Source organism: Cydia strobilella, chromosome 2 (assembly GCF_947568885.1).
Source record: "Cydia strobilella chromosome 2, ilCydStro3.1, whole genome shotgun sequence".
Classification (NCBI taxonomy): domain Eukaryota; kingdom Metazoa; phylum Arthropoda; class Insecta; order Lepidoptera; family Tortricidae; genus Cydia; species Cydia strobilella.
In genome coordinates this window covers 22,269,911-22,297,358 of record NC_086042.1, presented here as the reverse complement: position 1 = coordinate 22,297,358, position 27,448 = coordinate 22,269,911, and the positions used below count along the sequence as shown (strand labels likewise).

General features: G+C 34.6%; 1 protein-coding gene across 2 annotated transcripts in view; it reads right to left on the bottom strand.

Annotated features, from left to right (window-relative positions):
* Positions 1–5,566: 5,566 nt before the first annotated feature.
* The window catches only part of LOC134754331 (uncharacterized), a 41,329-nt gene continuing 19,447 nt past the window's right edge, over positions 5,567–27,448 (bottom strand). Inside the window, exons 3-5 of one of the 2 annotated variants that reach the window (XM_063690602.1) lie at positions 14,083–14,199; positions 11,064–11,112; positions 5,567–6,011 (exon numbers count right to left, since the gene is read on the bottom strand). In XM_063690602.1, coding sequence (XP_063546672.1) covers positions 5,967–6,011; positions 11,064–11,112; positions 14,083–14,199 — 211 coding nt within the window. In that variant the 3' untranslated portion in view covers positions 5,567–5,966. The remainder of the gene's footprint in view (positions 6,012–11,063; positions 11,113–14,082; positions 14,200–27,448) is intronic. The other variant, XM_063690611.1, reaches the window with a different exon arrangement.

Here is a 27,448-nt window from a genome sequence, read left to right as displayed (position 1 = left end):
CTTTTTAATATAATACCTTTTTGCAAAGTTTCAAGTTCCTAGCTTAAAATAAAATTTGCACCCCAGGACAAACTTTCATTCCCTTTTCAACCCCCTGAGGCGTTAAATTTCCAAAAACGTCGAAATTACTTTTTTTGTAATCGTCTATTATACCTTTCTAAGAAGTTTCAAAGCATTTGTAATGGATTCAAACTTTCAACCCCCTTTTAACCCCGTTAGGGGACGAATTCTTGATAACGCTGAAATCACTTTTCCTGTAATAATATGCCCATATACAAAGTTTCAAGTAACGCACTCGAAAAAAAATTTGATCTCCATACAAACTTTCAACCTCTTTTTCACCTCCTTAGAGGATGAATTCTCAAAAAGGCTGAAATTAGTTTTCTTGTACTTCAATAATTGACCGAAGCGTAGCGAAGGTCTACGGTTTGACTCGGGCGTTTTGCTTTTGTATGTCCGGATGTTCTCCTCTACAGGTCGCAATTCTCAACCGATTCTCGTGAAATTTTGTGACCAAATATTATGATTAAATAGATTTTTCTTTGTCGATCCGGTTTTTGGAAATTGTTCAAAATGGCCGAGTCGTGATAGCTCGCGCCTTAACAAATAGTCGTATCGATATCATAATAGTATTTTTTTTGAGACATGTTTACAGTTTAAATATCGAAAAATGCAAATAATTTGTATCACTGGTTTTGGCGGTATTTAGATATTTAGTTTTTACTCGAGAATGAGTAGCCGAATTTCGTCAGCTTATCTAAGAACTATCATGGCGGGTTTTGCAAACATTCGCTTTTTTTTGTTTACAACGTGTGGTCCCTGGTTCGATCCCCAGTGATTGTATGCTGCTACATAACTTTTTGTATTTTTTTACACTTAAATTTCGTATTGTTTTTAAATATTTTTTATTTTTTGTTTTGAAAAAATGAAAACAAAAAAAAAACTTATTTTAATTGATCAAGCGCGGGCTGCGTATTCGTTGATTTTTTACTTAACTAGCTTTTATTTAACTAGCCCTAAAAATATGTTTTATTGTTATTTTAATTTTCTAGTGTTCTAAACGGCGGAGCCATACATTTATTCAGCTTTAAGTGGTCCTTATGTGAATTTCATACAATATTAATTACAGTTTTTCTCTTAATATGTGCGTAGAATTTTTTCACGATTAACTTAGGTAGTATATTAGGTATAGATTCGTTTGTCTAAGCGGGTTCATGGAGCCAATTATTCAATAATATTATTGAATAATGCGTTACAAAATTAAGAAATTTTTGCTCAAGGCCTGTTTGTGTGAGTGACCTTTACACTATCCATGTCAAATAAGATGGTGAAGTTAAGTTTAATAATAACTAACAAAGATGTCAGATGTCACTTTAACACAGGTGACCTAACTAAGTAGTGCCTAATTTGCTCGATAGGTAGTGACATCGTGAGATTCGTGAGGTAGAAATAGAAACGAGCCCAAAGAGTAAAAACAGGACCCTCTATTACTAAGATTCCTCTGCCCGTAAAAAATACTAAAAAGTACGGAACCCTCGGTGGGCGAGCGCTTGATTGCGTGTGGCTCCCTTCATTATATCTCCACTACTAAGCATTTCAATACTTTTAGAAATTCAAAAATCAGCCAGGTATACGGGCTGGTTTGGGTCAGTGAAGGCAGCTACCAGATCCCGTGCTGCTACGCGAAAATGGTCTTAGAATACCTTCCCTCAATTTCAAATGGGGTTGGCCGGTCGAAGTGTTTAGTAGATGGCGCCAGCATAGCTTGCCCTGTCAATCCCTAGATTTGCGTCAAATTTTTGTTTTTTTAAATGCCCTGGATGCCAGCCTTTTAAGCCAAATTTCATAGAAAAAGGGGCAAGCTATGATGGCGCCATCTCTGCAAACCTTTGACAGTTGCCAACCCCATTAATGAAAATAATTTTACAGATTTTGGAAAAAACATAGGTACCTACAAGATGCGAAAGTTCATATTTGACAAACTTTTTTTTGACGTGAAACGTAAGGTGAACGTGACACATCCATCTTAAGCGATGCTCGCGAGGTCTACAGCTCATAGAGCCACTAGTATATCTTTTTACGAAGTTTCAAATTGCTAGGTTATAATAAATCTTGAACCCCATTCAAACTTTCATCCCTTTTTTAACTAAAACTTAAAATTTCTCAAATTTTTTCAGCCAGATTAGTAAAGTTTGCATCAAAATGCATTCAGCCGTTTTCATTTGATGCGCGGTCAAATAAACAGACAAACAGATAAACAAACAGACAAAAATTCTAAAAACTGTTGGAACGTTCTGTTATTGATTCTAAGTATCCCCAGCCAATTTTTTTTTCGAATATCTTCCATGTACAGACTTTCGACCCTCTTCCGCTTTATTATATGTATTATATTATATATATTAATACAGCCCGGCAGCTTGAACATGTCATGCTCGCTTAAAAGTCTTTGCTTACGGTGGCGTCGTTGATCGGGTCGCCACATTCCCGAATGAAGGTTGAGGGAAACGATGGCTGAGATACGCGTCATACTCGTGAACGGGTGCTGTTTGTGTATACCGGTCTGTTTAAGTTTACACGGGCTGCATTTTACCTATGTAACTTTACTTTTGAGTGGCATTAACGTAAGGCACTTCATTCGGTTCTTGTCTGTTTGTCTGATTTAATATCTTGTCTTTTTATTAATTATATAACAATTCAAGTCTTGGAGACCCTTTACATCTCTGGATAATTTGATGAACTATTTTATTATTATTTACATTTAATCTCTGACACATCTCTAAACAATTTTAGTACTTCTGTTGTTTGTATATTTTTTATTAGTTTTTTTGTGTAATTTGACATTTATATTTATGTAATTTTTTTTGTAATTTTGGGTTAATTTTATTGTTTGTAAAAATTGACATGTAAAAGTGCCCCTGTGGCCTATTTGCTGAATAAATGTTTGATGTTACGTAAATTGTGATTGGACAGATCGCATCAAACGGAGTCATTGACGGCGTTGACCGCCCGACCGTCGATTAATGTTTTGTTTTTGATCCCTGATCTGAATCAAGATTCATGATCTGTAGACAAATTTAGCAACAGTGACGCGAGGCATTTATATTTTTTGAATGTGTTATTGGTTTGATATTGATGTTTGCTTACGGTTAGATACGTATTGGTGAGTAGGTATATACCAGTTTAGCAAATTCTATTTTCAGTCTAGGATCGATATTTATTCGTATAAACTCTTTTTTGTAACGAATGATAATACACTCTAAACTAGTGGATCTATGAGCTGTAGACCTCGCGAGCATCGCTTAAGATGGATGTGTCACGTTCACCTTACGTTTCAAGTCAAAAAAAAGTTTGTCAAATATGAACTTTCGCATCTTGTAGGTAGGTACCTATGTTTTTTTCAAAATCTGTAAAATTATCTTCATTAATGGGGTTGGCAACTGTCAAAGGTTTGCAGAGATGGCGTCATATAGCTTGCCCCTTTTTCTATGAAATTTGGCTTAAAAGGCTGGCATCCAGGGCATTAAAAAAACAAAAATTTGACGCAAATCTAGGGATTGACAGGGCAAGCTATGCTGGCGCCATCTACTAAACACTTCGACCGGCCAACCCCATTTGAAATTGAGGGAAGGTCTTCTAAGACCATTTTCGCGTAGCAGCACGGGATCTGGTAGCTGCCTTCACTGACCCAAACCAGCCCGTATACCTGGCTGATTTTTGAATTTCTAAAAGTATTGAAATGCTTAGTAGTGGAGATATAATGAAGGGAGCCACACGCAATCAAGCGCTCGCCCACCGAGGGTTCCGTACTTTTTAGTATTTTTTGTTATATCGGCAACAGAAATACATCATCTATGAAAATTTCAACTTTCTAGCTATCACGGTTCATGAGATACAGCCTGGTGACAGACAGACGGGCAGAGGAATCTTAGTAATAGAGGGTCCCGTTTTTACCCTTTGGGCCCGTTTCTATTTCTACCTCACGAATCTCACGATGTCACTACCTATCGAGCAAATTAGGCACTACTTAGTTAGGTCACCTGTGTTAAAGTGACATCTGACATCTTTGTTAGTTATTATTAAACTTAACTTCACCATCTTGTTTGACATGGATAGTGTAAAGGTCACTCACACAAACAGGCCTTGAGCAAAAATTTCTCAATTTTTTAACGCATTATTCAATAATATTATTGAATAATTGGCTCCATGAACCCGCTTAGACAAACGAATCTATACCTAATATACTACCTAAGTTAATCGTGAAAAAATTCTACGCACATATTAAGAGAAAAACTGTAATTAATATTGTATGAAATTCACATAAGGAGAACCACTTAAAGCTGAATAAATGTATGGCTCCGCCGTTTAGAACACTAGAAAATTAAAATAACAATAAAACATATTTTTAGGGCTAGTTAAATAAAAGCTAGTTAAGTAAAAATTAATCGAATACGCAGCCCGCGCTTGATCAATTAAAATGTTTTTTTTTTTTTTTCATTTTTTCAAAACAGAAAAATAAAAAATATTAAAAACAATACGAAATTTAAGTGTAAAAAAAATACAAAAAGTTATGTAGCAGCATACAATCACTGGGGATCGAACCAGGGACCACCCGTTGCAAACAAAAAAAGCGAATGTTTGCAAAACCCGCCATGATAGTTCTTAGATAAGCTGACGAAATTCGGCTACTTATTCTCGAGTAAAAACTAAATATCTAAATACCGCCAAAACCAGTGATACAAATTATTTGCATTTTTCGATATTTAAACTGTAAACATGTTTCAAAAAGAAAATACTATTATGATATCGATACGACTATTTGTTTAGGCGCCAGCTATCACGACTCGGCCATTTTGAACAATTTCCAAAAACCGGATCGACAAAAAAAATCTATTTAATCATAAAATTTGGTCACAAAATTTCACGAGAATCGGTTGAGAATTGCGACCTGTAGAGGAGAACATCCGGACATACAAAAGCAAAACGCCCGAGTCAAACCGTAGACCTTCGCTACGCTTCGGTCAATAAAATTAGTGTTCGAAGTCTTATTGGTTGTAGGGGACAACCTGTTTAAATTTTACCTGATTGTGTAAGTGTACTGTGTAGGTATGTTTCTAATTTTTCATAATTAACATTTTTTATTCTTAATGGAAATATTTCCAAATTTATGACGTATATAAACATAGGTAAACTTAAATAATGAATCGTAATTTTGATTAACAGAAAGGGACTAAGACAAGAAACAAAGTTAAGAAGATAATAATATTATCATGACTCCGTAAATTGTAGTTTATTATAATTCCCCTTTGGGGCGCCCTTCAGATTGTTAGGTAGAATTACCGGAAATTGGGTCTGGGTTAGAGTTGCTCCGTTCTGTAGTTTAGGATCTCTCGAGGTAATGGAGGAACAACAGCTTACACTTTCTCTATTATACTTCATGGATTAGTGATTTAGGTAAGGTGCAGAAAAGAAAATGTAGGTCAGTATTGTATTGCTGGACGCATTTTTATTTTTGTTTACGGTCATAAAGTAAATACTTATCTTTGATGAATTAAAATAAAACTAACAATTAACTATTACGTTTTCTTAATTGCTTTTATTCCATAACGTTACATTGATAGTCCTGTTACCTCCAGGCTCAATTTTCATATGTCTCAAATACTTTTAATTAATCTTAAATTACATACATATTTAAGAATGAAATCGGTATGGGTGAAACGAATGGGTATTTATCTACATCCAACATTTACTACTGTGTTAAATCTACCATTATAAATAATAATAATTAAAGTGAAAGAGGGAAAGGAACTATGGAAAATTGTATGCATTTAAATACTTGGTAGGTATACAGGAATGATAATAGGAGACAGATAATAAGTAATTGATTGTGGTACAACAATTGTTCATTAAGTGGTATTAGTAGTATGCAGAAACGGCTCTAGCGAAGGACCCGGATTCGGTTGCTCTCCTCATCTCCTTCTGGCGTATTGCAGCCAGGCGGGTATGTCTGGCTTCTGGAACAACATAATAATATTATGTATGTATTTATATATTTAAACTTTATTGCACAAACAAATAAATATATACAAATGGCGGACTTAATGCCAAAAGGCATTCTCTACCAGTCAACCATTGGTTCAAACAGTTCTAAAATATAATTATCATCATCACACATATATGTATTATCATTGTCTTGTTACCAGTTTTCTATTATTAAGTAACTTTTTACCTACAATTCCCACTATTTCTTTTTGTTGGTCGTTTTATTTAATCGTATTGCATTTGGCAAAACACGTAATAAATCTAAATTGACATTCAGGATCCCGAGCTTTGAGTTGTGACGATCTAACTGCGAACACATAAATTACTAATCATTAGGTACGAAGTACGAAATACCTCCGTAAAACCTTTATTATTTTGGCACCTAAATAAAATTTCGAAAAGGAAAAGGGACAAAATAATTTGTTTGCCTCTTTTGTTACTAAATAATTTCTACAAATTCAAACTACGAATAGTCAAATACTCATAACATACATAACTTCTCACACTAAACGTATAAACTGACGTGGGTAAATCCCTGGATACGTCAAACGCCACTGCATAGCGATATTGGCATAATATCACCGCTTCATATCGCTCTTTCTGTACATAAGTCGTGAATAAAAGATGATGGAATTTAATGGAATACTTGAGTATGAAAACTTCAATTGAAATGCCATTTTAAAGTCATAAAGTGGAAGAAGGATAACTTGGAACTAGGTACGGGTCGTGAGTATTACCCAATTTACCCACCCAGGTAAATACCCATCTACCCGGTATTTACCCGTATCTACCCAAATGGACAGGTAGATTAAATTCTTGTTGCACATGTCGATTTGTGTTATAGTGGAGATATAAACCGACTTAGTGGTTGTAATTATTGTGTGTCATTTAAAATGAAACGGCTTAGTAAAACCTGCAGTTGTTGTTATTTTTAATATAATTTTGTTAAATAATTTAAAAAAATGCCGTCATAAGTTTTTTTTTAGATTTCAGTAAATTATCGTACCTACTTATACGTTGATAATAAACATTCGAACTTCGGTCGGCGGGGAGTGTGGTTGGGTGAAGGGGGGTAAAAGTTAACTTTTTCATATTTCTTGGAACTGTCATTAATATCGAAAAGTGTAATAGTATGTACAAACTAAAGAAGACAAAATTTCTTACAAAAAAAGATATATTATATACATTTTTGTCATAAAACTTAACTATTTTTGACTTATGAGCTTCCCAAGTTGAGATACTATACAATTTTTTATATATACATATTTATATGTATTGTGTAATATGTGGATGTTTCGCATACAAAAAAATCGGGGTCGCAAAGTGGTCGGATCAAAAACTAAGTAATTAAGTCCCGACTCACGTTTGACTGCACATTTCTAATAGATTTTTCTGTCATCTATAGGTAAAGAAATATTTTGTATTTTTTCAAAATTTTAGACAGTAGTTTCGGAGATAATGGGAATGGTAATTATTATCTTAAATATCTCTTAAACTATTTGTTTTAAAATTGCAAAAACAATATACATATTTCAGATTCTCAAAATAATCTCTTTCATTTGACATGTAACACGATATAGTTTGAAAAACTTTATTTTTTGATTTTCTCATTTCCCCCAAAAGTGTTCAAAATTCATTTGTTTACGTTACATGTCTTTGGGTCACAAATTTACATAATTATGTGTACCAAATTTAACTTAATTGGTCAAGCAGTTTTGGAGAAAATGGGCTGTGACAGACGGACAGACAGACAGACAGACGCACTAGTGATCCTATAAGGGTTCCGTTTTTTTCCTTTTGAGGTACCTAAAAATTGAAGTTCTATCACGAAGTGGTATTTTTTTTTGGTATCGGGACGGGATTCGTTGACGTCAAAGAGTATAAGTAAGTAAAATTAAGCGCGCCGCACGGCTATCGTAACCGCTACTCATGCAGTGTTAGTGCGTAATAATGGAGACCTAGGCTCTCCGAAACATGTCGCGTGAGTGACTAAAATACGTGATAAACCGTAAAATTAGCTTAATGGGAGCATATATTAATTAAAAAAGTAACCAAGCCCTGCAGAGGCCGAGATCGGATTATTTTTCATCAAATATGACATCAATTCAGTTTATAATTTATATATAATTAGATGAATGGTTAGTAAACGTTAATAATAGTTTTTTTTCTTAGTTGCACACAAACAAACAAAAAGCCGTTAATCCTGAATACGTATACCGTCTCCAAATCTACATTACGACGGGTAAAAATATGAATATCTACCAAAAGCAGGTGCCTATATAAAAACATCCACGTACAATATGTTCCCATAATATTCGCAATTTAACTTTTTAATTGAGTTACTTAACTTTAGTTTTGACTTGTTTGATTTTAATGTGATTAAATCAACCCCCTGTAGAATTATTACACGAGTTCATTAAATTCCTTAGCTATTAGGTACAGGGATATATGTAAAACGCTGTCGGTCGCTATACATATAATATTATACATGTCATAACTACATAAGCGGTGTACCGAAAAAAAAACTGCAAACTTCAAATGAAAAAAAAAACTAATGCAATTGATAAGGATTTTTGGATTTTAGGATTACTAGAATATAAAGCTATTTTTAATTTAAATAATTATCAGTTTTTTTTTATTATTAAATTTTCTGTAGGAGTGATAGGCAGCTTTTTCCTAGCGCATTCAGTGACAACTGTTTTTCATATTTGCCTGCACCATCGCAACACCTTTTAAAGTTTTTTGGCTGTTTTATCCTTCTCTTTTAATACACTTTCGATTTGAGCCCATCAATAGTCGAAAGAACGGCACTGCAGGACGTATGGTGGTCTTACTTTGCTCATCGTCTATTACAAAATACGACTTTTTGTACTAAGGAAATTGTATGATTTTCGACTTGGATGATGATGATGATGAATACTCCGAACTTTTGTACGAATCTACCTAATATACCTACTATGTTTGTTTATAGTTCGTTCGTTCATTTTAGCCGCATATGTACACCAATTTTTCACGATTAATATTACGGGCATGCGGGGGCGGGCGCAAATTCTATTAACAATATTTCTGATGAGCCTCTAGGGTCACTTGTTCCTAGAGGTCTGCCGCTCGGCTTCGAGACCTCTGTTCAAGTGACAACGTACTAAATTAGTTATTTATTATGAAATGCACGAAACTTCGAGGTAATTTTAAGTGTATCGAAAGCAAGCATGGATGGAAGCATGGATGTTGAAAATTTTGTTGCCATTTGAATGTTGAAAATATCAAATTTCAGTGATCTCTTCTATTCGTCGGTGTAACATCGCATGGCGTAAAACCAGAATTATTTATATTGGAATATATAATTTAATACTCGAAATAGGACTTAACTGCGGTAAGAAAGCCGTCATCTTGCTTAGAAATAAAAATGCAGTCGTTTGAAATTTACAGTTTTTTTTTTTCGGCACAGGCCTTATATTATGCGCAGGCATCGGAGTTTTCATCGCACGGTAAGATTAGAGTGAGCTATAGAGTTAATTATTTACATTAAAATTAAAGTCATACTCATCCTCACTCATCATGAAGGCATTTCAGGGCGAAATTATTATACTCATACTCATTCAGTGATTTCGCCCTGAAACGCCTTTATAAACAGCCTAAGCATTCGCTTCTAAGTAATTAAATATTGAAATTATAAAAAACGTAATTATTATAATATAAGAATTTCAAATTTCTTGCTGTACTTAATTACTTAGAAAAAAAACTAAATAAATAAATGGACCAGCTTCACGCAGCGATTATACAATGCCATGCGCGTGCATCGTGCAATAATGCGTTTAGGATGCTGGTGGGTCTGCCTCGGCACTGCTGCAGTGCGTCGGGAATGTCCGCTGATGCCCGTACGGATGACTTAAAATTAATTTTTGTTCACGATTTTTATTTTAGCTCACAAGTCCAAACTTAATAAGATTGCATGTACATTTCTACTTCCTTACGGCTAACTTCGGCTTCCATAGTTATACATTTTATATTAAACAACCCCGAATTTATATTATACTAGCTTTTGCCCGCGACTTCGTCTGCGTGGACTTTGTAACGGCACTTAAAGTATAGCGCCTGAAAAAATTTTCATAGCAATTATTCAATTTGAGCATATTATATATAAGATAAGGTAAGATAAGATAGGATAGGGCAGGATAAGAGAAGAGAAGAGAAGAGAAGAGAAGAGAAGAGAAGAGAAGAGAAGAGAAGAGAAGAGAAGAGAAGAGAAGAGAAGAGAAGAGAAGAGAAGAGAAGAGAAGAGAAGAGAAGAGAAGAGAAGATAGGAGAAGAGGTGAGAAATTTTTGGGGTCTCCGGGACTCAAACTACCTCCATACCCAATTTCATGTAAATCGGTTTAGTGCTATCGATTCCCCATACAAATTTCCACCCCCCTTTTCACCCCCCTAAAGGGCGATTTCTGGAATAATTACTACCCTATGTCCTTCCCCGGGACTCGAACTATCTCTATGTCAAATTTCAACTCAATCGGTTCAGCGGTTTAAGCGTGAAGAGGCAACACACAGACAGACAGACAGACAGACAGACTTTCGCATTTATAATATTAGTACAAGTTTTAAATAATTAATACAATCTAAGTACTTTGCAGAAATCCATAATAATTAAAACAAAAATATTGCTTTGCTAATCCCCGTAATAATAACATGCTAGTCAACCAGTTGAGTGCTCACCCGTTATACTTACTTGCGTATTTTTTTCATGCAATTAATGTTCAATCGGACACGAGCAATGTTATGGGGCGAAAAACGGTTTGCCAATTTTGTTTTCTATACCATGCAATATTGTCCAAAGGCACAATCATTCACAGGAGTACAGTACTTGCACATATTATAAACATAGATTTAATTTTTGAATTTTAATTTAATTATAACAATACACAATTTATAGTCTCGTATATTGTTTTACGAGTATTATAATATAATGACTATTATTTCAGCCCTCAACCACTATTCGTTATTTTTAATAATGAAAAGAAAATACTTACTTCAAGATCCTTGGCCCAGTTCGTGTAGGAATCGGAGCGTTTCCCAAACCTGACGACAAATAACAGTATCAATTAAAAAATAGAATTCATATAGGTCGTAAAGACATCACAGCTCTTCACCTGCGTGGGTTTATTTCCATAAAAATATGTACCCTCCAGCGCAAAATCCGATAATGTGGTGATCTGCGCTGGAGCCAAAACTCTTTAGGAGTATTCCAGCGTAGCAAAACCGTCTCGTGTGATGCGGAAGGGTCCTGGATTTTCCCCAGGCTACCATCCCCCCACACAGTCCTACCGCTCTAATTGCCCTAGTGCAATAGAGCCCAAGTCAGGTTCATAAAAAAAAGAATGTGGTGATTGCGATTATTACAGTTATTGTTTAAAGTAAAATATTAGCTCTAAAAGTTTGTGGTCCGTATGTGACCACTGCCTTGCAGAACATTTACAAAACATTTAAGGGGTAAACTCTATGAAGCAACCTTAAAAAAGGATCTTATAATAAATAAATAATGGCTCTATTTTGTAACTTAAGTATATTGTGGTATTATTATGTTAACGATTAAATGTTCTAAAGACGTGACTAACCCCTAAAACTTCTATGTATTACTAGCAGGGTCTACCCTGGTACCCTTGTGGTCTAGACCACATCCGTACCACACAAAACCGCAGGTTACGGGCAGTGGACGTATAACGGCCACAGGGTTTTTGTTAAGAAATATAAGATTAATAATAAAACATAATCAGTATACAAAAGTTTAAAAAAATCAGGCCTGTCTAAGGGTTAAATTGATTTTGATGCTTTTTATACAGTAGGTAGATTTCCTGACTAGAATTAATACACACACACACAAACCTTTTTTAATTTATCCAATTATTCGTTAACGCTAATTTTATTACTTGTTAGCACAGCTTGATTTTAACTAAATAAGTTAATTTTTAATGCTTTTAAACGGTAAAAAAAATACGGGATATTTATTGTATGTACCTACTACTATCTACTGCAAATTATATTGATTTAAACTTTCACGATAACACGACTTATTAAATTATTATTCATAACGACGGCACTTAATCGCGAAAATTTAAGTTTTAAATTTACCTCCGACGTTTCGAGGACGGCGTTGTCCCCGTGGTCTCGGAGAAGATTGGCTAAAGTTGACATCAACATCTTCTAGGCCTGCGCGCGAGTTTTTCGAACTATCCGCACTTGGTCTTGTTTATTAACTTGAACGTTTTGCGCACTAGGGATGTCACCGGGTCGACACACAACACTCATGGTATTCGATTTTTCATCTTGCGATATTTGTTTTCGCTTACATTTACTAATGACTGGGTTCCATGTGGATAAGATTTTAAAACCATCGTCTCGATTAAAATTTCTAAATTACTGCAAAAACTGCAAACTAGTGACTGCTGCTGCTGTTGGTTTAGTGGAGACTAAGGTGGGTTGTGACAGAGGGGAGTTGTGACAATTAAGATTTCTCGAAAACTATGATTGTTAGCGAGCTGGAACCAGCACTCTCAAGCCCCTTTGGAAATGCGCATTTTGACGTAGTAATTGTAAACGGCGTATAATAAAGTGGTATGGGGTGTACAACGTTTACGTACAAAAAAACGTGAAAAGTAACTTTTCTCCAAAAATTTTGATTGTATCAATATCGTCTTCGGTTACCGCAATAGATACTCGTGAAATAAAACTATGAAAACGGATTACGTTTACGTTGTTGTAATATTTTTTCTTATATTCCTTGGTTTTTCAAGTTTCAAGATGTGACTTAGTTTTATAGAGTTTGCACATTGTTTGGCTATTATAAATTATTATTATAACGAGTTAGTGATTTTCTGTACCTAGACGAGTTGTGACAGCTTGTCATTTAAGTTTATTTTGCTGATTAGGTGGTTTTCTGTCTTTTGGTGTACTGTCTAGTTCTAAAACATTATTTCTCGTTTCAAATGATTAACAACTACACAAAAGAGACAAAATAACCGACCCAATTGCCAACATGTTGAATTTGGTGCGATGACCACAAAAAGACCTATCAAGGATAAAATTGCGGCCCTACAAGGCAATAGTAGATAGTCAATTCGTAAAGTTAGTTAGTAAAGCAAAGAAAAGTAGATAGCGACGAAAACAAAGCAGAAAATATTGTAATTTTTAGTAGGGATCTTTATTATCAAATCGGCTTACAATCAGTCAAAGGCTTTCTGTTATTGAGATTCGATGTCTTTGGTGATCAAAAGTTTAATAAAGAATTGTTTTCCTTATATTACAGGAAATGGTAATGTTGTTTCAGTACCTGCTGGTGACTTTTTTGTTAATACCATCGCTCAACTCTAAAATGCCGCCTGTTAGGGAATACCCGTCAATTTTCCTTGCCTACTACTATTACTACTAATGGATTTTAACAAAGTTATACCGAGTTCATAGTATCGCGAAAGCGTTAATTGTGTTTGGAACATGATATTTTTAGAACTCCTTATTTAGCGTGAAAAAATAACAGGTAATTTATGACTTATAAGTTCAACATTGTCGTCTTACTTCACGATGTAAAAAATATTCAAAATAAAATAATATGGAACAAACATTATACTACGAGTATTTATACTATAAATAAAATAAAATTTTCAACGTAATCGCGATATAACTAAACAAAATTGCACGCTGTATATCATTAAGATAAACAGGCATTTTGGCGTAGAACAATCACATTAAAGGGTATTAACGATATAAGAAATTGGCTAGTGAAAAAAAAAAAAAATAATTACACCAAAATAAATATGAACCCAGCCGTGGCGACAAGGAAAAAGATCGATGATGTTTTTTCCGTTACAGTTATTTACATATTAGGTATGTTTGCCACGTTTAAGCGGAAACTAATGCACAAGGCTCGATTAGAAAGAATATATAAGTCAGACAGACAATGTATTGTCTTATAAATCTAACTTAAAGAAGAAAGCACAAGACACATTCGACTACGTCAACAAGACGTTTCATCGACACTGCGGACATCGATCGTACCTTGGTCGCGTGTGGTAGGAGTAAAGACGGTCTAGAGTTTGAAGTTGTAGGAGGCGAAGCGCGCGGTCTATCACATGTGGGTCGACGCGGTCGCCACCGACGTCGCGGCGGTCGATCCTGCCAATTATCGATATCGATATAACAAACTACAAGCAACACTAGACGTGGCAGTGGTTAGCGGAATCTGATTAAATACATGTATATATCGACCCCTTTTCTTTCATTCTTTGGAGTATACAATCAATGAGTTCAATAAAATCAGATCTTTCAAGTTTGTATTTTTATTTTAGGAATATGCCACATTAATACGTTTTGCATTTCAAGTAGGCACAGTAAAACCGTAAGCTTCATATTAACTGATGTCGCTATTAAGGAAATAATGTACATATATAACGGTAAATAACTTGGTATCAAGAACTGGTAGAAAATTATGTATTATGTATGTAAAAATTATTAGGTAGAATTTATGCTAACATTGAAAAGAAAATATTAAGCCTACATAACGTCGCGTCGGTGCTCGAGCATGTTTTTGGAAATATATTTCCTACGTATTTATAATATTTTAATAATATGGTTATTATTTTTTGTAGTAAGTAGGTAAAAATATAAAACGTAAAATATTGTGTATAGGCGGCCAATGATTTGGTCATTACCGAACCGAACCAAACAGCTTTGACGATTTACGCTAGCTACCATAAGTCACAGTCATATTTATTTATTGTTATTTTTACAAATATTTTAACTTATTTCTGATTACTGTTCGGGCAGTAAAGGCTGTACGAGAAAAGTGGGCAGTCATTTCTCCATACAAACTTAGTCCCCTAAGCTTTTTCTCTTAAAACCAGTAAAACAAATTACGACTGAGTGTTAGTGTAGGTAAGTAGGTTCTACTGGTGATTCGAGGAATTACGTTCATTTCAATTTCAATACGGCACCATATTTAAAGAAAAATTAAAAGAAAACATCAAATAAAGTAAATTTACTCGCACTCGGTTTAATGATGAAACCAATGTTGTGAAGTACAAATCTGAGAAATAATTACTTTTTCGTTTCATATTCTGATTTATAGATTTGAATGAATATAATTATTTATAAATTTGATAATTATGAATTTTACCTTTTGTATTGTTTAGATAATGAGAACGTATTTTATGAACAATAACTTTAAATTATGTTAAGTTTTTGTTTGCTTTGAATATACATAATAATATACGTACCGACAACTAAAAGTCCTATAAGCAGTGGATTTTGTAAAAAACGGACACATTGCCTTAAAAGTCGATATTAAGTTTCCGATAACCAATAAATGATATAAAAATATGAATATTTTAATAAATTATTGACATAGAATAATGAGAGAGGAGCATTGACTGATAATGAGTTTGCCATAAACTCAAATTACTTCTGGTGAAGCTGATTGTCTTAAAGGGAACTTGACAAAGTAAATAATAAAAGTCTTATGAAAATCAGCGCTACGTAGCAATGTCACAGCATTCGCTAGGTTTTTTTTGTCATATGTAAGTATTATAAAAGCGAAATATCTCTATGTGTCTTTCTGTTACTTCTACACCCTTAAACCGTAAATCGATCTACACGAAATTTGTTTGAGTCCCGAAAAGGGACATCGCGGACATTCTATGCAAATTAAGTAGCGAGCAGAAGGTAGTAAACATTGACTTATATATAACTACATAAAGACTGCACGATTGAGTCGAATTCGTGAGTGGCACCGCTGAACTAGCACCATTCTTAGTGCCCGTAAGACCCGTCTTTATATATAAGTCAAAGTTAGTAAAGCGTAAAAATCAAGCAATCTGTATGCAAGTCTCACTTAGCCGATTTTAATAAACGTAAACATACCTATTGTATGGAAATAAATACTTTTTTTATCTTATTCCTCGATAATTATATTGCCATGTCACTTGTTGACTAGAGGTCAGTGGAGCGATCAAAGTAATTTCTTCAATAGGCATAATGCATAGCCTAAACAATATTCAAGAGCCCGGAAAAAGGGTTACTTGGATTCAATAAAAAAAATCCTGTTCACCGTAAGAATAGCTTACAAAATTGGACCACTAATGTAGGTGATCATCCCTTGAGATAAGTCTATAGTTTGCGTAGAAAAAGATGATAATAGCCAACAGCGATGGACCATTGATGTCTAAAAGACTAGAAACGTACATACAAAATCACTAATAGTATTAGCTTGTATTTTTTATTAATTTGAAAATGCAATAGGCTTCAGACTATTGAAAATAATGTTTTTATTTATATGTCTACCATGTTTTACACAGCGATTGGTAAGAAGTTATTATACGGCCAGCTACGGACTAATAAGTTGAAGACATGAAACTGATATGCAATATGTTAAGTAAATAAAAAATATAGACTAGTTTTAACTTTTAAGGCTGACGAACTTCTTGCAATTTGTAGGAGAAAATGATCATCTAGTGCCATGGTCAAAGCTGGAAGACGTGGTATTTAATAAAATAATAATAAATGATCATCATCATACAATTTAAGAGCTGTGGGCTCTTGTCGGTGCAGCGTGATGAAGTTGTCTCCACCTTGGTCGATCCGAAGCCAGCCCCTTAGTATCCTGGTACGACACGGCCCCTGCATGCTCCTTTACTTGGCTCATATAACTTTTTCTTGGCCTTCCCCTACCTCTCCTTCCGTTTATTTTCCCTTCTATGATGTTCCTGATGAATTGGTCGTGTCGTAGCAGGTGGCCGATCCTTTTTCCTCTTCTATTTTTAATAATGGTCATTATACTTCTCTTTTCCTTCACTCTTTTTAGGAATAAATGATAACCAATGTCAATAGTTACTTATTGTTTCACACATAAAACCTGGGCAGATTCATTCAAAAATGTAGGGCTTAATTATTATACTAAGTAGGTAACTCAAATTCAACGTTAAATGGTGCGCTCCCACAACGGTGTAAAAGCGAAAAGTACCTAGCACTAAAGTCACTAAACAGATTCAGTATAAACTGTCCGTAACAAAATACAGTGACTGATTACACAGGGTCACTATATCTATATTTTCTAATTTGCTGCTGGCTAAGCAGAATATATTATATATTTATAAGACTTTATATAAAAGCTTTCCTTGCAACCAATGTTTGCCAATACTTTGTACTTTAGCTTCACTTGGTTGGTGCCCCAGTGTAAAAATTAATTGATATTTAAATGTAGGGATAGAGAAATAAACCTCATGAAAGATGCATCAGACTTAGAAAGTAAACTTAGTTTTATTGTTTGTTAAACTAGTCACTGCGCCACGACTAAGATAGATAAACTGGGATTTTCTTGGTACAAAATGTTCTATTTGTGTTCAATCTTTTTTCTTCCGTTAATCATAATAGTTAGGTAGGTTAGGTATGTATGTATATTTTAAGTAAGGGGGCTTATCCTCCTCATCTTAGTGCTTTTCGGGTTGCAAGCTAAAGGATCCCAGGAACCTAATCCCAGGAATTGGCGCAAGATTTTGCCAAAGAGATTGCCATCATTAAATCCCAACCCACCGGGAAAACTAAGGCTTAGGGATTAGTCCGGTTTCATCACAATGTTTTCTTCGCTGAAATCTGTACCCCTAGTGTAAGGTAAGTTTCATTTGATAGCGTGACGTGACGTACGGCCGTACACGTTTGCGTTCTCATTTTGTATGGGATTTTGAGTTTCCATAACGGCTCGCTTGGCGCGCTGTTCAAAATCCCATACAAAATGAGACTTAAGAGTCCCCGGCCAGCTCGGCCGAATTGCTCCTTCCCATACAAACGTAGTTCCGCTCTCATTTTAAAACTACGTGTTGGATTGTAATGAAACTTTCCACATACAATGATATGTGGTATATCTAGGTCTGTAATTAGTTTATGCAGCACCAGTTTATAAATCAAATGAAATAGAGCAAAAACAAGTTTTTTATTAAAGACTTAAATTCGATGTATTTTTTTTACTTTGATATCTGAAGCTACATAAACTAATTACAGACATACAATGTCTGTAATTAGTTTATGTAGCTTTAGTACAAAGTTTCAGAGCAATCTAGGTAGTCGTTTACAAATGAGAGCGGAACTACTTTTGTATGGAGAACCGAGCTTGCCGGGGACCCTTAACGCAAATGCGTACGTCCGTCACACTATCGAATGAGTTTTACACTAGGAGTTCTGGTAATTATGAATTCATATTCTTACATAAGTTCTGAAAAGGAACTTGTTAATACGAATCGTAGTTCGAACTCACGCCCTCTGACCGGCTAGCATTAGTTGCGTTCTCTTGCGCGAGTCCATACTTGAAATCGCCCTAGAAGTCACAGTATCACGTCGCGCGCGAGAACGCAACTCATGCTAGCAGGCATGATGTGGTAGACGCACACCTCTAGACCAAGGGAACATTAGTTTACCTTTTTTTAGGAAATTTCAACTAGAAGGATTTTAAATAGCTGCTGTTGCAGTTTTAGTTTCTGTTACAACTGGGCTTGCTTACACACTCTCACACTTCCCTTCGCTGAAGGGACTAGGATATGCAAAAAAGTATAACAGTAATAACACGTGAATACTGAGTGACAAAGGGCATTAAAAGCGTATCTATCTAATCTTAAAATTTAAATAAGGGTTCAATTATAGTGATAACATTTAACATTAACGCCATATCACCACCAATCAATATCGTAATTAGTTCGACACTTCAACAACTCATTACTGAGTGTAGGGAAGCGTGGATATCAGATCTACGATTAGTGTTTTAAGTCATAATACGTCAGGCTGAATGCATTTGCAGCTAGTTATTTAGCGAAGCATAGTCTACCTATTTCAACTTATTTCAAAGCTATATGAGCTAATTAATATAAATAATATATATTATGTTTATTTTTGATTGGAATTATTAACGTAAAAGTAACGTTAAAATTAAGACCTTTATACAACACTGTACGGTTTTATGTATATTTCTTAAAACTACTTTGATCAACAACTACCTAGGTAGTGAGATTAATACTACAAATTTATAAAGCGAAACCCATCTAACTATACCTCAATGGATTCTTAGACCTAGAGGTTCGATATAGCTTACTGAGATCTTTAATAATAAAGAACACCAATAAAAACGGGGAAAATAAGATACAATACACGTAAACGTAACAGGAATGTTTTTTTATTTATTATTTAATATAATATAAAAAGGTGCCAAGAGTTATAAGAGTAGATGAGATCAGTATTCTGATAGTAATAACCATTATGATGAATCCATAATATATCCAGATCAACTTCGTAACCTCAGACTACATCTACAAACCTCGAGATCTCTTGGACAGTCCTGAAATTTGGTATGTAGACAACATACAATTAAAGACATGTGCATGTAGAGAATCATCAGTACCGAAACCCATTACCCTATTTTCTGGTTAAGTCGCAGTTGAGTAAAATGTTGATATTGGGGTAGATCGTGTATGGGGTAAATGTATAGACAAAAGTGAATTTACTATTCTTCTAATATTTCATTCTTCTTCATATGAAGAAAATTCCCTCCCTATCCCTTGGAAAATTCTAAGCGCTATATCTAGATTCAGCAAGTATCTTCTATAAGAGTCAATTTTTCTGCAAAGACATATAGGACTTTTTTGTGTAGAATTTAACATGTTTTAATGTTGCCTTAAAACACCATATTATATTACACGTAGATTTAGAGTAAAACGGGAATTTCTTCAGGAAGGTACACATTTTCCAAGATGGCTGCGGTGCCTCGAGGTCCCCAAATGTCAAATGGCGTGGACATGGAAAAGGGGCCTTTGATTAACATACATACCAAATTTCAGGACTGTCCAAGAGATTTCGAGGTTTGTCCTATTTCGAGTGTGATATGTGGGGCCTTACTGGTCTAGAGTTGCAGAGGACAGAGTACAGTGGAGAAGGTTGGAGGAGGCCTGGGCCAAAAGGCACACAAATACCTTGGTATGTCACAGTCGTTGGGTATTGAGGATGAGGGTATTAGACGGTCGGTGAAAGAGCGCTTTCGCAGTCGGCTCACAAGAGTCCTTAACAGTATATTGTCAGGAGGCAACAAAGTGTGCGCCTTCAACGCCTGGGTAATGCCGTTACTCATATACTCCTTTGGCATACTAAGGTGGACTCAGGTCCGTCTACTGCTCACCACACCACGGAAGTGTGGAGGTCAAGGCTTCCTTAATGCTAAAGATCTCCATAACCGCGAGGTTTGCAATCTCAGGAATTATTTCCTTAACAACGAGTGTGGGATTATATTAAGCACAGATGTACATAATATATCGATGCCCGACTGCCGTATATGTTTTATTTTCCCAAAACATTTATATAATCGCCCAATGCCGAGCCTTCTTACGGAATTTTATTCTGAAATTTCTAAAACCTTGGTTTATACTAATTGTAATTATTTTTCGAACATGTAATTGTTTGACAAGTTATAATTTGCTTGTCAGTCATCTGCTGTTGGTCGTTACAAAACAATAATATTTTAAGTATTTCAATTACTTGTTCACCGATTTTACATAGAGTTTTGACAACTGCGGTGCTATTGTTTGGTGAAAATTATGTCAGAATTTATTTATTGTTTCTAAAATTGTAGGTACTAGAAGTTTTCACTTTCAAGTTTAAAAATCCAACATCAGCCTTGATACCTTGGGTTTTCAGCAGATTTTTAACTATACTCTGGCACACCTACTTTGTCAGTAGAAAAAGAAGCCAAATTAAAAAAAATTAGGCGCGAAGGGTTGACTTTCCTTAAAAAAAAAATTTTCGCGCCTTTTTCTATTGACGAAGTGGGTGTGCTTAAGTATATACACGGTGTAACATGAGGATACCGAATAATTTTAACAGCGTATTCCTGATCATATTTAAAGACTAAAATGTCCTATAAACTTTTCAGTAATTTGCCTAGTTTCAGAGTTAATACCAATTTAAAAAAAAAAAGTTTTTATTGTTACATAGTGCAAAACGCATATTTGATGTCGATGTTGCCACTATGGGACGTAGTCTAAGTAACCTTATTGATAGATGTCAAAAAGTGACAAGTACGACTTTGTAAAAAGTACGGTTTAGGAAAAAAAAGTCCATTTTAAGTGACAAGTTTACCAATAATATTTACTTTTTATGTACTCGTCAGAAAAATCGAAAAAAAAACAATTTTTTTTTTTTTTTGCGAATTTGACCTAAACTTATTACATTTTTTCCTTCTTTTGGCCTCAGAAAAGCGTGGTTACAATCTTTCGGTTTCCTCGTGAACACCTTTATAGTAATAGTGTTCTGAAGACTTCGAAATCAATTTTTGATTTACCTCTTTTGTAGAGACAGACTACGGTATAGTATAAACCAAGCTCGGCATTTTTATCCGTTAGATACCTAAGTAAATACTAAGAATTAATTAAGTAACTAAAGTATATGAATAATGTGCCGGTCACGGTCTTTCTTTACGAATAAATATTTGCAGCATTTTCTTTGCAAGCCGTGTTTTCTGGCATCTCATTTAGAAGAGTTATTTATCAAAAGCTGAAGTCAAAGCTACAAGGAAAATTTCATTTTCTGTACGCAATTTTATCTGGTAAAGTATTTTATTATGAAGTAGTTATTTTAAATTTTTGTATCATTTTTATTATTTTTGAGTAAAATCCTGATAATTTTAAACTTTGCTAGGTTCACCATCGCTTGCGCATAAGTCACTTGAATTTAATTCACTGGACAGATAACTGTGTAGTCTGTGTAGGTACTAAATGTACAATGGATTCATATTATAAATCGTTTTCTCATAATTAAATTATTAATTTAAGATTGTTCAAAACTTAAAAGCTATGTCTGAGACGTGAAGTATAGCGCTCAGTTCTAGAGTCGTGAACAAGAGGCGTTAAACAATTTGTCACGTACACAACATTGTGAAATACTGCGTTCTGCCATTAGTTCTACTAAACGCCAGGAATTTCAATTTGTTAACAACAACTTCAATTGGATTGTGTAGCTTCGGAATAAGACTTTATGCCACACAACACAAGCAATTAAGATGCCTAGAAGTTTAAAATAACTTATATCAACTACTAAATCATGAAAATAATGAAGATACCTAGGTACCGTTTTATATTCTTCTTGTATTCTATTTTTGGAAATTAAAAATTCTAACCTACTAAGGAACAAATCAAATCATTTTATGTGGCTGGGTGGTCTAGTAGTCAGGACGTTAGCCGCGTAAGCTGAAGACGGGTTCAATTGCCGCCTCGGCCACCGGTGGCCTTAGTCACTTTTTCCGTAGTGTATTTCAGTTTATAAAAATTCAAAATTAAATTGAATTACTTCCTCAAAAGTAACACATCCTGAAATAGTTATTTGTTATACAAGGATATGATTTGTGACAAGGGTGCAAAGTTATATTTTACCCGCGAGTGTGGAATTGAAACACGAGCAAGCGAAAGGATTCTATAGTTGAACCACGAGAGAAGCGAGTGGTTCTAAAATAGTTCTAAAATAGACATACGAGAAGTAAAATACATTTGCACCCGTATGTAACACAAAACGTTTCCCCTCACTATAGCGAGGGAAGTGCAACATCCACAGGCGTTAGATCATCTTCATCACTGGAATCACTATTTTTTTTTACGATAATACGATATTATAACAGAAAACTCTGGAAGTTATGTATTTTTACGTATTTTTAAAGTAAAATTTTTGTTGTCATTTGACAATGTTGACATTTCTGACGATGCGTTTTGAAATTGCATCGACTCAACTTGTGCGTTCAACATCATTATAAAAAAAAACAAATGTTTCTTATGAAATTTTAAGGTTATGACTTCAAATTATCAAATGAAGCTAAATTTGGTATTTTTTATTAAATTCTCAAACCATTTATTTAATGATAATTAATATCGAACGAACCATTATTATGAGCATTTTACGTTTTGTTATCTGTCAAAAGCTACTTAAACACGCTCCATCCAAGGTCAAATTACTTTCCTCACTAGTGGATAAAATGCGTTTTTACCCGCTTGTTTTAAAGGATAAAAGACGGCTTTCCGAGCTAATGAGGGGAAAAGTATATTATTGACTACTTAATTCTTCTTTCACAGGCTGGCTATGAAATAGACTATAGAAACAAACATAAATTTGGTAATAAAATAAAATACGTGGAAGTTTAATGTAGCCCATTAAAAATTAATTTATAGCTAATCTAAGCTTTTTAATATAGCTATATTTAACAAAATCTCCCCTTTACTTAGTCATACTAATAAATACATATTTTAAGACAGCTATATTTTAACACCCAGTTAAATTTTCAGTATGCTTTAAATAATAAATAATAGGTACTGAGGGCCTACCGCGAACCACGTTCGACGTGTTGGCTCTCTGTCGCACTTGTAAATTTGTACGCAAGTGTGACAGGGAGGCAACACGTCAAACGTGGTTTGCAGTAGGCCCTCTGGTCTTAATGTAATGTTAGGTCTACCACTTATCTCGGGATGTTGCTAAAGAATTTGCGAGATGATTTTCTTTTAGAAGATTACTGAGTTTAAGACTAAAACGTACTACTTAAAACTAACTTATTCATATATTACCTTTTTACTTACAAATACTTAACATAATACAAATCATCTTCATCTAGCGAAGCCTTCAAATAGTCGTAGAAGACCATAATAACTTCTTACCAACGGCCTCAGTTACGGTAGATCTATAGATTAAAATATACTTGTGATATTTCCTGAAAAAATGTTCTAAGCATGACACTTTGTTTAATGTAGGTATAATACCTAAAATAATAATATCGTAATTCTGAAGAAAAACTTCTTTACAATTTTTGTTACACATTCATTCAAACGAGTTGTTTTGTTTTACTAAATGAGCGATGAGAGTCATATTTTTATAATACATTTAACTATAAAAATATTCTTCTTCTCTTCTTCTTTTCCTGTTACCCCCTGCTGGGGTGTAGGGCTCGAATCTTGTTTTTCCATTGACTACGGTCTTGGGCAGCTTGGGTAACCTCCTCCCACCCCATCCCCAATACACCCAGCTCTTGCTCCACAGAACGACGCCAAGTGGATTTAGGGCGACCATGTTTCCGCTTGCCGGGCATCTTCCAGGTCAGGGCCACTTTGGATAGGTGGGTGTCAGGTTTCCTGAGGATATGTCCAATCCAATGCCATTTCCGCGTCTGTACCTCCTTGTGTACGGGTGTTTGTCCGGTTATTCTCCATAAGGTTATAAAAACGGTTATAAAAATATTAATCACACAAAATAAGTTTTTGCCAAAAATATCATTTTTGATATAAGCTTTTATTGCTGACTGTACTATTTAACCACAGGCAACTTACTCATCGAGACAATTCTAAAAACCCCTAACAATTATTTTATTAGGTTGCGTTGTTTCATCACAGAGTTCCTATGACCACCTCCCGTCTCCATCATCCGATCAGCTCGATGATACCATAATATTGCATTTTCACCCGACTTACATATGTATGCAAATTTTCTGCTCAATCGGAAATCGGGAAGTTGGTCAAATTTAGCTTTCAAGATTTGACCCACACTAACTAAAAAACTTACATACTAACAGGGCAAGTTAAATAAAGTAGTTATGGGCAATGATAATGTTCCAAACGTTGATAAGTTTTCTACAGGAAGATCTTGAATTGTTTTAAACCTTTGAAAGAGAGTTAAAGTGGTTTAGTTAAGAAAATAAAAAAGTTATTACAGTAACTAGGTAAGTTTTTGTTTTCTTTGAGGCCTTTGTAAAATAACAACTATGGTGCGCGCATTGCATATTTGCAACATTTGTTAGAGACTAAGCTTTCCGATAGATTAAAGTAAATTGTAAGACCTGTCATTCTGTTACTGATACCTTACACGTTATGAGAAAAGTTTTAACTGTGTTTTTAATTACATCCGTATGGCTTTCAATTGGCTTAATCGTGAAGTGTGGACTACGCGTCAATTAAGAAAGGCTTTACTATATATATATATATATATTTCGGTTAATTGTAAGATTTCAAACGCGAAAGACTTCAAAAGTAGAGGTGAAGCTGAATTTTACCTCGCATTCATTAGTATAAGTAGTTACATCGCGTCAATTCATCTTTGTATAATTTATCCTCATTACACAGCATTCGAACTATCATTGCACCTTTTTGGCTTTACCTGTAATAAGCTTTTATTCCAGCTACTGACTAATTCCTAACGTAACTCTCCTCTCAGTCTTTACATAAGTAGATACATACTTGTTTATGTAACGTGTTGCTGCTTGCTTGATACATTCCATGGAAATGAAATTTATTTCATCATTTCTTTTACAAAGCGTCGTGTCAAACACGAAATCTAAGCAAGTAATGTTATGTATAATATGTATATATATTTTTCCATGAAATCGAGTCGCGTAGAATATGTTAAATACGGTAAATTGAGAGGGAACGTGTATATTTTGGCGTGACAAGCGTAAATAATGAGTAGTACCTACCTTTAAATAGATATTTCCTGTAAAATTCTTAAACGGCCCACTTCAGCTACAGTTTTCCATTAATATTCTAGTGATATTTTATTTGAAATACCTACTCGTATTTTATTTTCAGATATTGGAATACGAATGATGTTTTTAGGGTTCCGTACCCAAAGGGTAAAAACGGGACCCTATTACTAAGAATCAACCTGTCCGTCTGTCTGTCACCAGGCTGTATCTCATGAATCGTGATAGCTAGACAGTTGATATTTTCACAGATGATGTATTTCTCTTGCCGCTATAACAACAAATACTAAAAAGTACGGAACCCTCGGTGGGCGTCCGACTCGCACTTGTCCGGATTTTTAACTTTTAATTGCATTTTTATTACTTCAATTTTACATTTCTACTTTTTTATCGGGAGATAAAATGTTTGTTTATTAAATAAAAGTAAGCAACATTAATAAATGAATGTTAAGTTAGACCTTAACGAAGCCTAGGTACCAAAATTTTTGAGCCAAACTAATGCTTCATCTATCAAACGAACGATGAACGAACGAATCACTCATATTGTAGTAAGTTCAAAGCTAAGCTGCCCACAGTTTCCGCTGGCTGATTGTCCTCGGTACTGTAATTTGCTGCTGGACAACCGGCTTTGCCTTCCCCTTTGCCGTGACACACGCCCTAATGAACAGGAGTGACATATTTTAAATTGCCTGCAATCGCCATTGAAGTGCATTCAAATGTTTTCGAATCATACAGACAGGACAATACAAAAATGCTTCCCGCCGAAAGAAAAAACTCAAGGAATAACTATCTTAGTAAATTTTCACGTTATTGTATATAAAATCAGTATTATCAATATAACAATAGCAATGTGACTAGTATGTTGAATAGGCTAAATTTCCGAAACTAGGCTGTTTTTATTAATCATAATATAAATATGGGATGATTTCGCTAAATAGCTAAATTATTGATCGTGGAAGTATAGTACCTATATTTACAAACTTGTTATGTTTTACTACTTGTGTACGGATATTCCCGGAAAATTAGGAGATTGAAGACGCTCTTATGATTTATTTATTAGATAATTATTTTTCGGTATTGCGTGTCATTGGAGTAAAGGCTCATACCCTATCATAGTCGATATCGAATAAAGAAGAATGTTATGTTCGGATGTAGATATGTTAACTGTTTACAGATCATTGCTTATCACATATTCCGATCTGAATCATTATTTTCTGTTTAAGAACAGATACCTCTTATGCCTTTTAATAAAAATACCTACTACAAGCGAACTACAGTTTTCTGGTGCTAAGTATGGAAGTAACATGCGCCTTGTGCATGCAAAATTATTTCGGCATTTATAATATAAGTATGGATTAACCTTTTTAGTGCCAATGACGGATATATACGTACAGTAGGTCCAACACTTTGTTAACGGCATAACTAATTTTCGCTGGACGAAGACGGATTAATCCGTCACAGACCACAACTAAACATATACCTACGTCAGTGAACATTTCCGTTCACTGTTGCCACGGCGTCGAAAAGGTTAAAGAATAGAGTTCGTCAAAGTCAAATCTGCAGCCAAATATATGTGTGCCAGACTATACTCGTCATGCTTTCATCAACTTCAAATGTCAAATTAAATTTTTTATTGTATTATTTCCATTTACTTATATGCGTTATTTATATAACTTCGTAAATTCACTATTCATTATATTTTATCATACAATAATAGTTCTTGTAGTAACGAAACGGCCAAGCTACATATTTTGACTAAGGTGTAGAGTTTGTGAAGTTAGGGCTTGTAGAGTTAGAAACTTGGCTCTACAAGCGATCTAATAACTTTTTGACAGTGCGATCCTTATGGTTTAGTCTTGGTAATATTTTACATGAAAATGTTTTTGGTGGGAT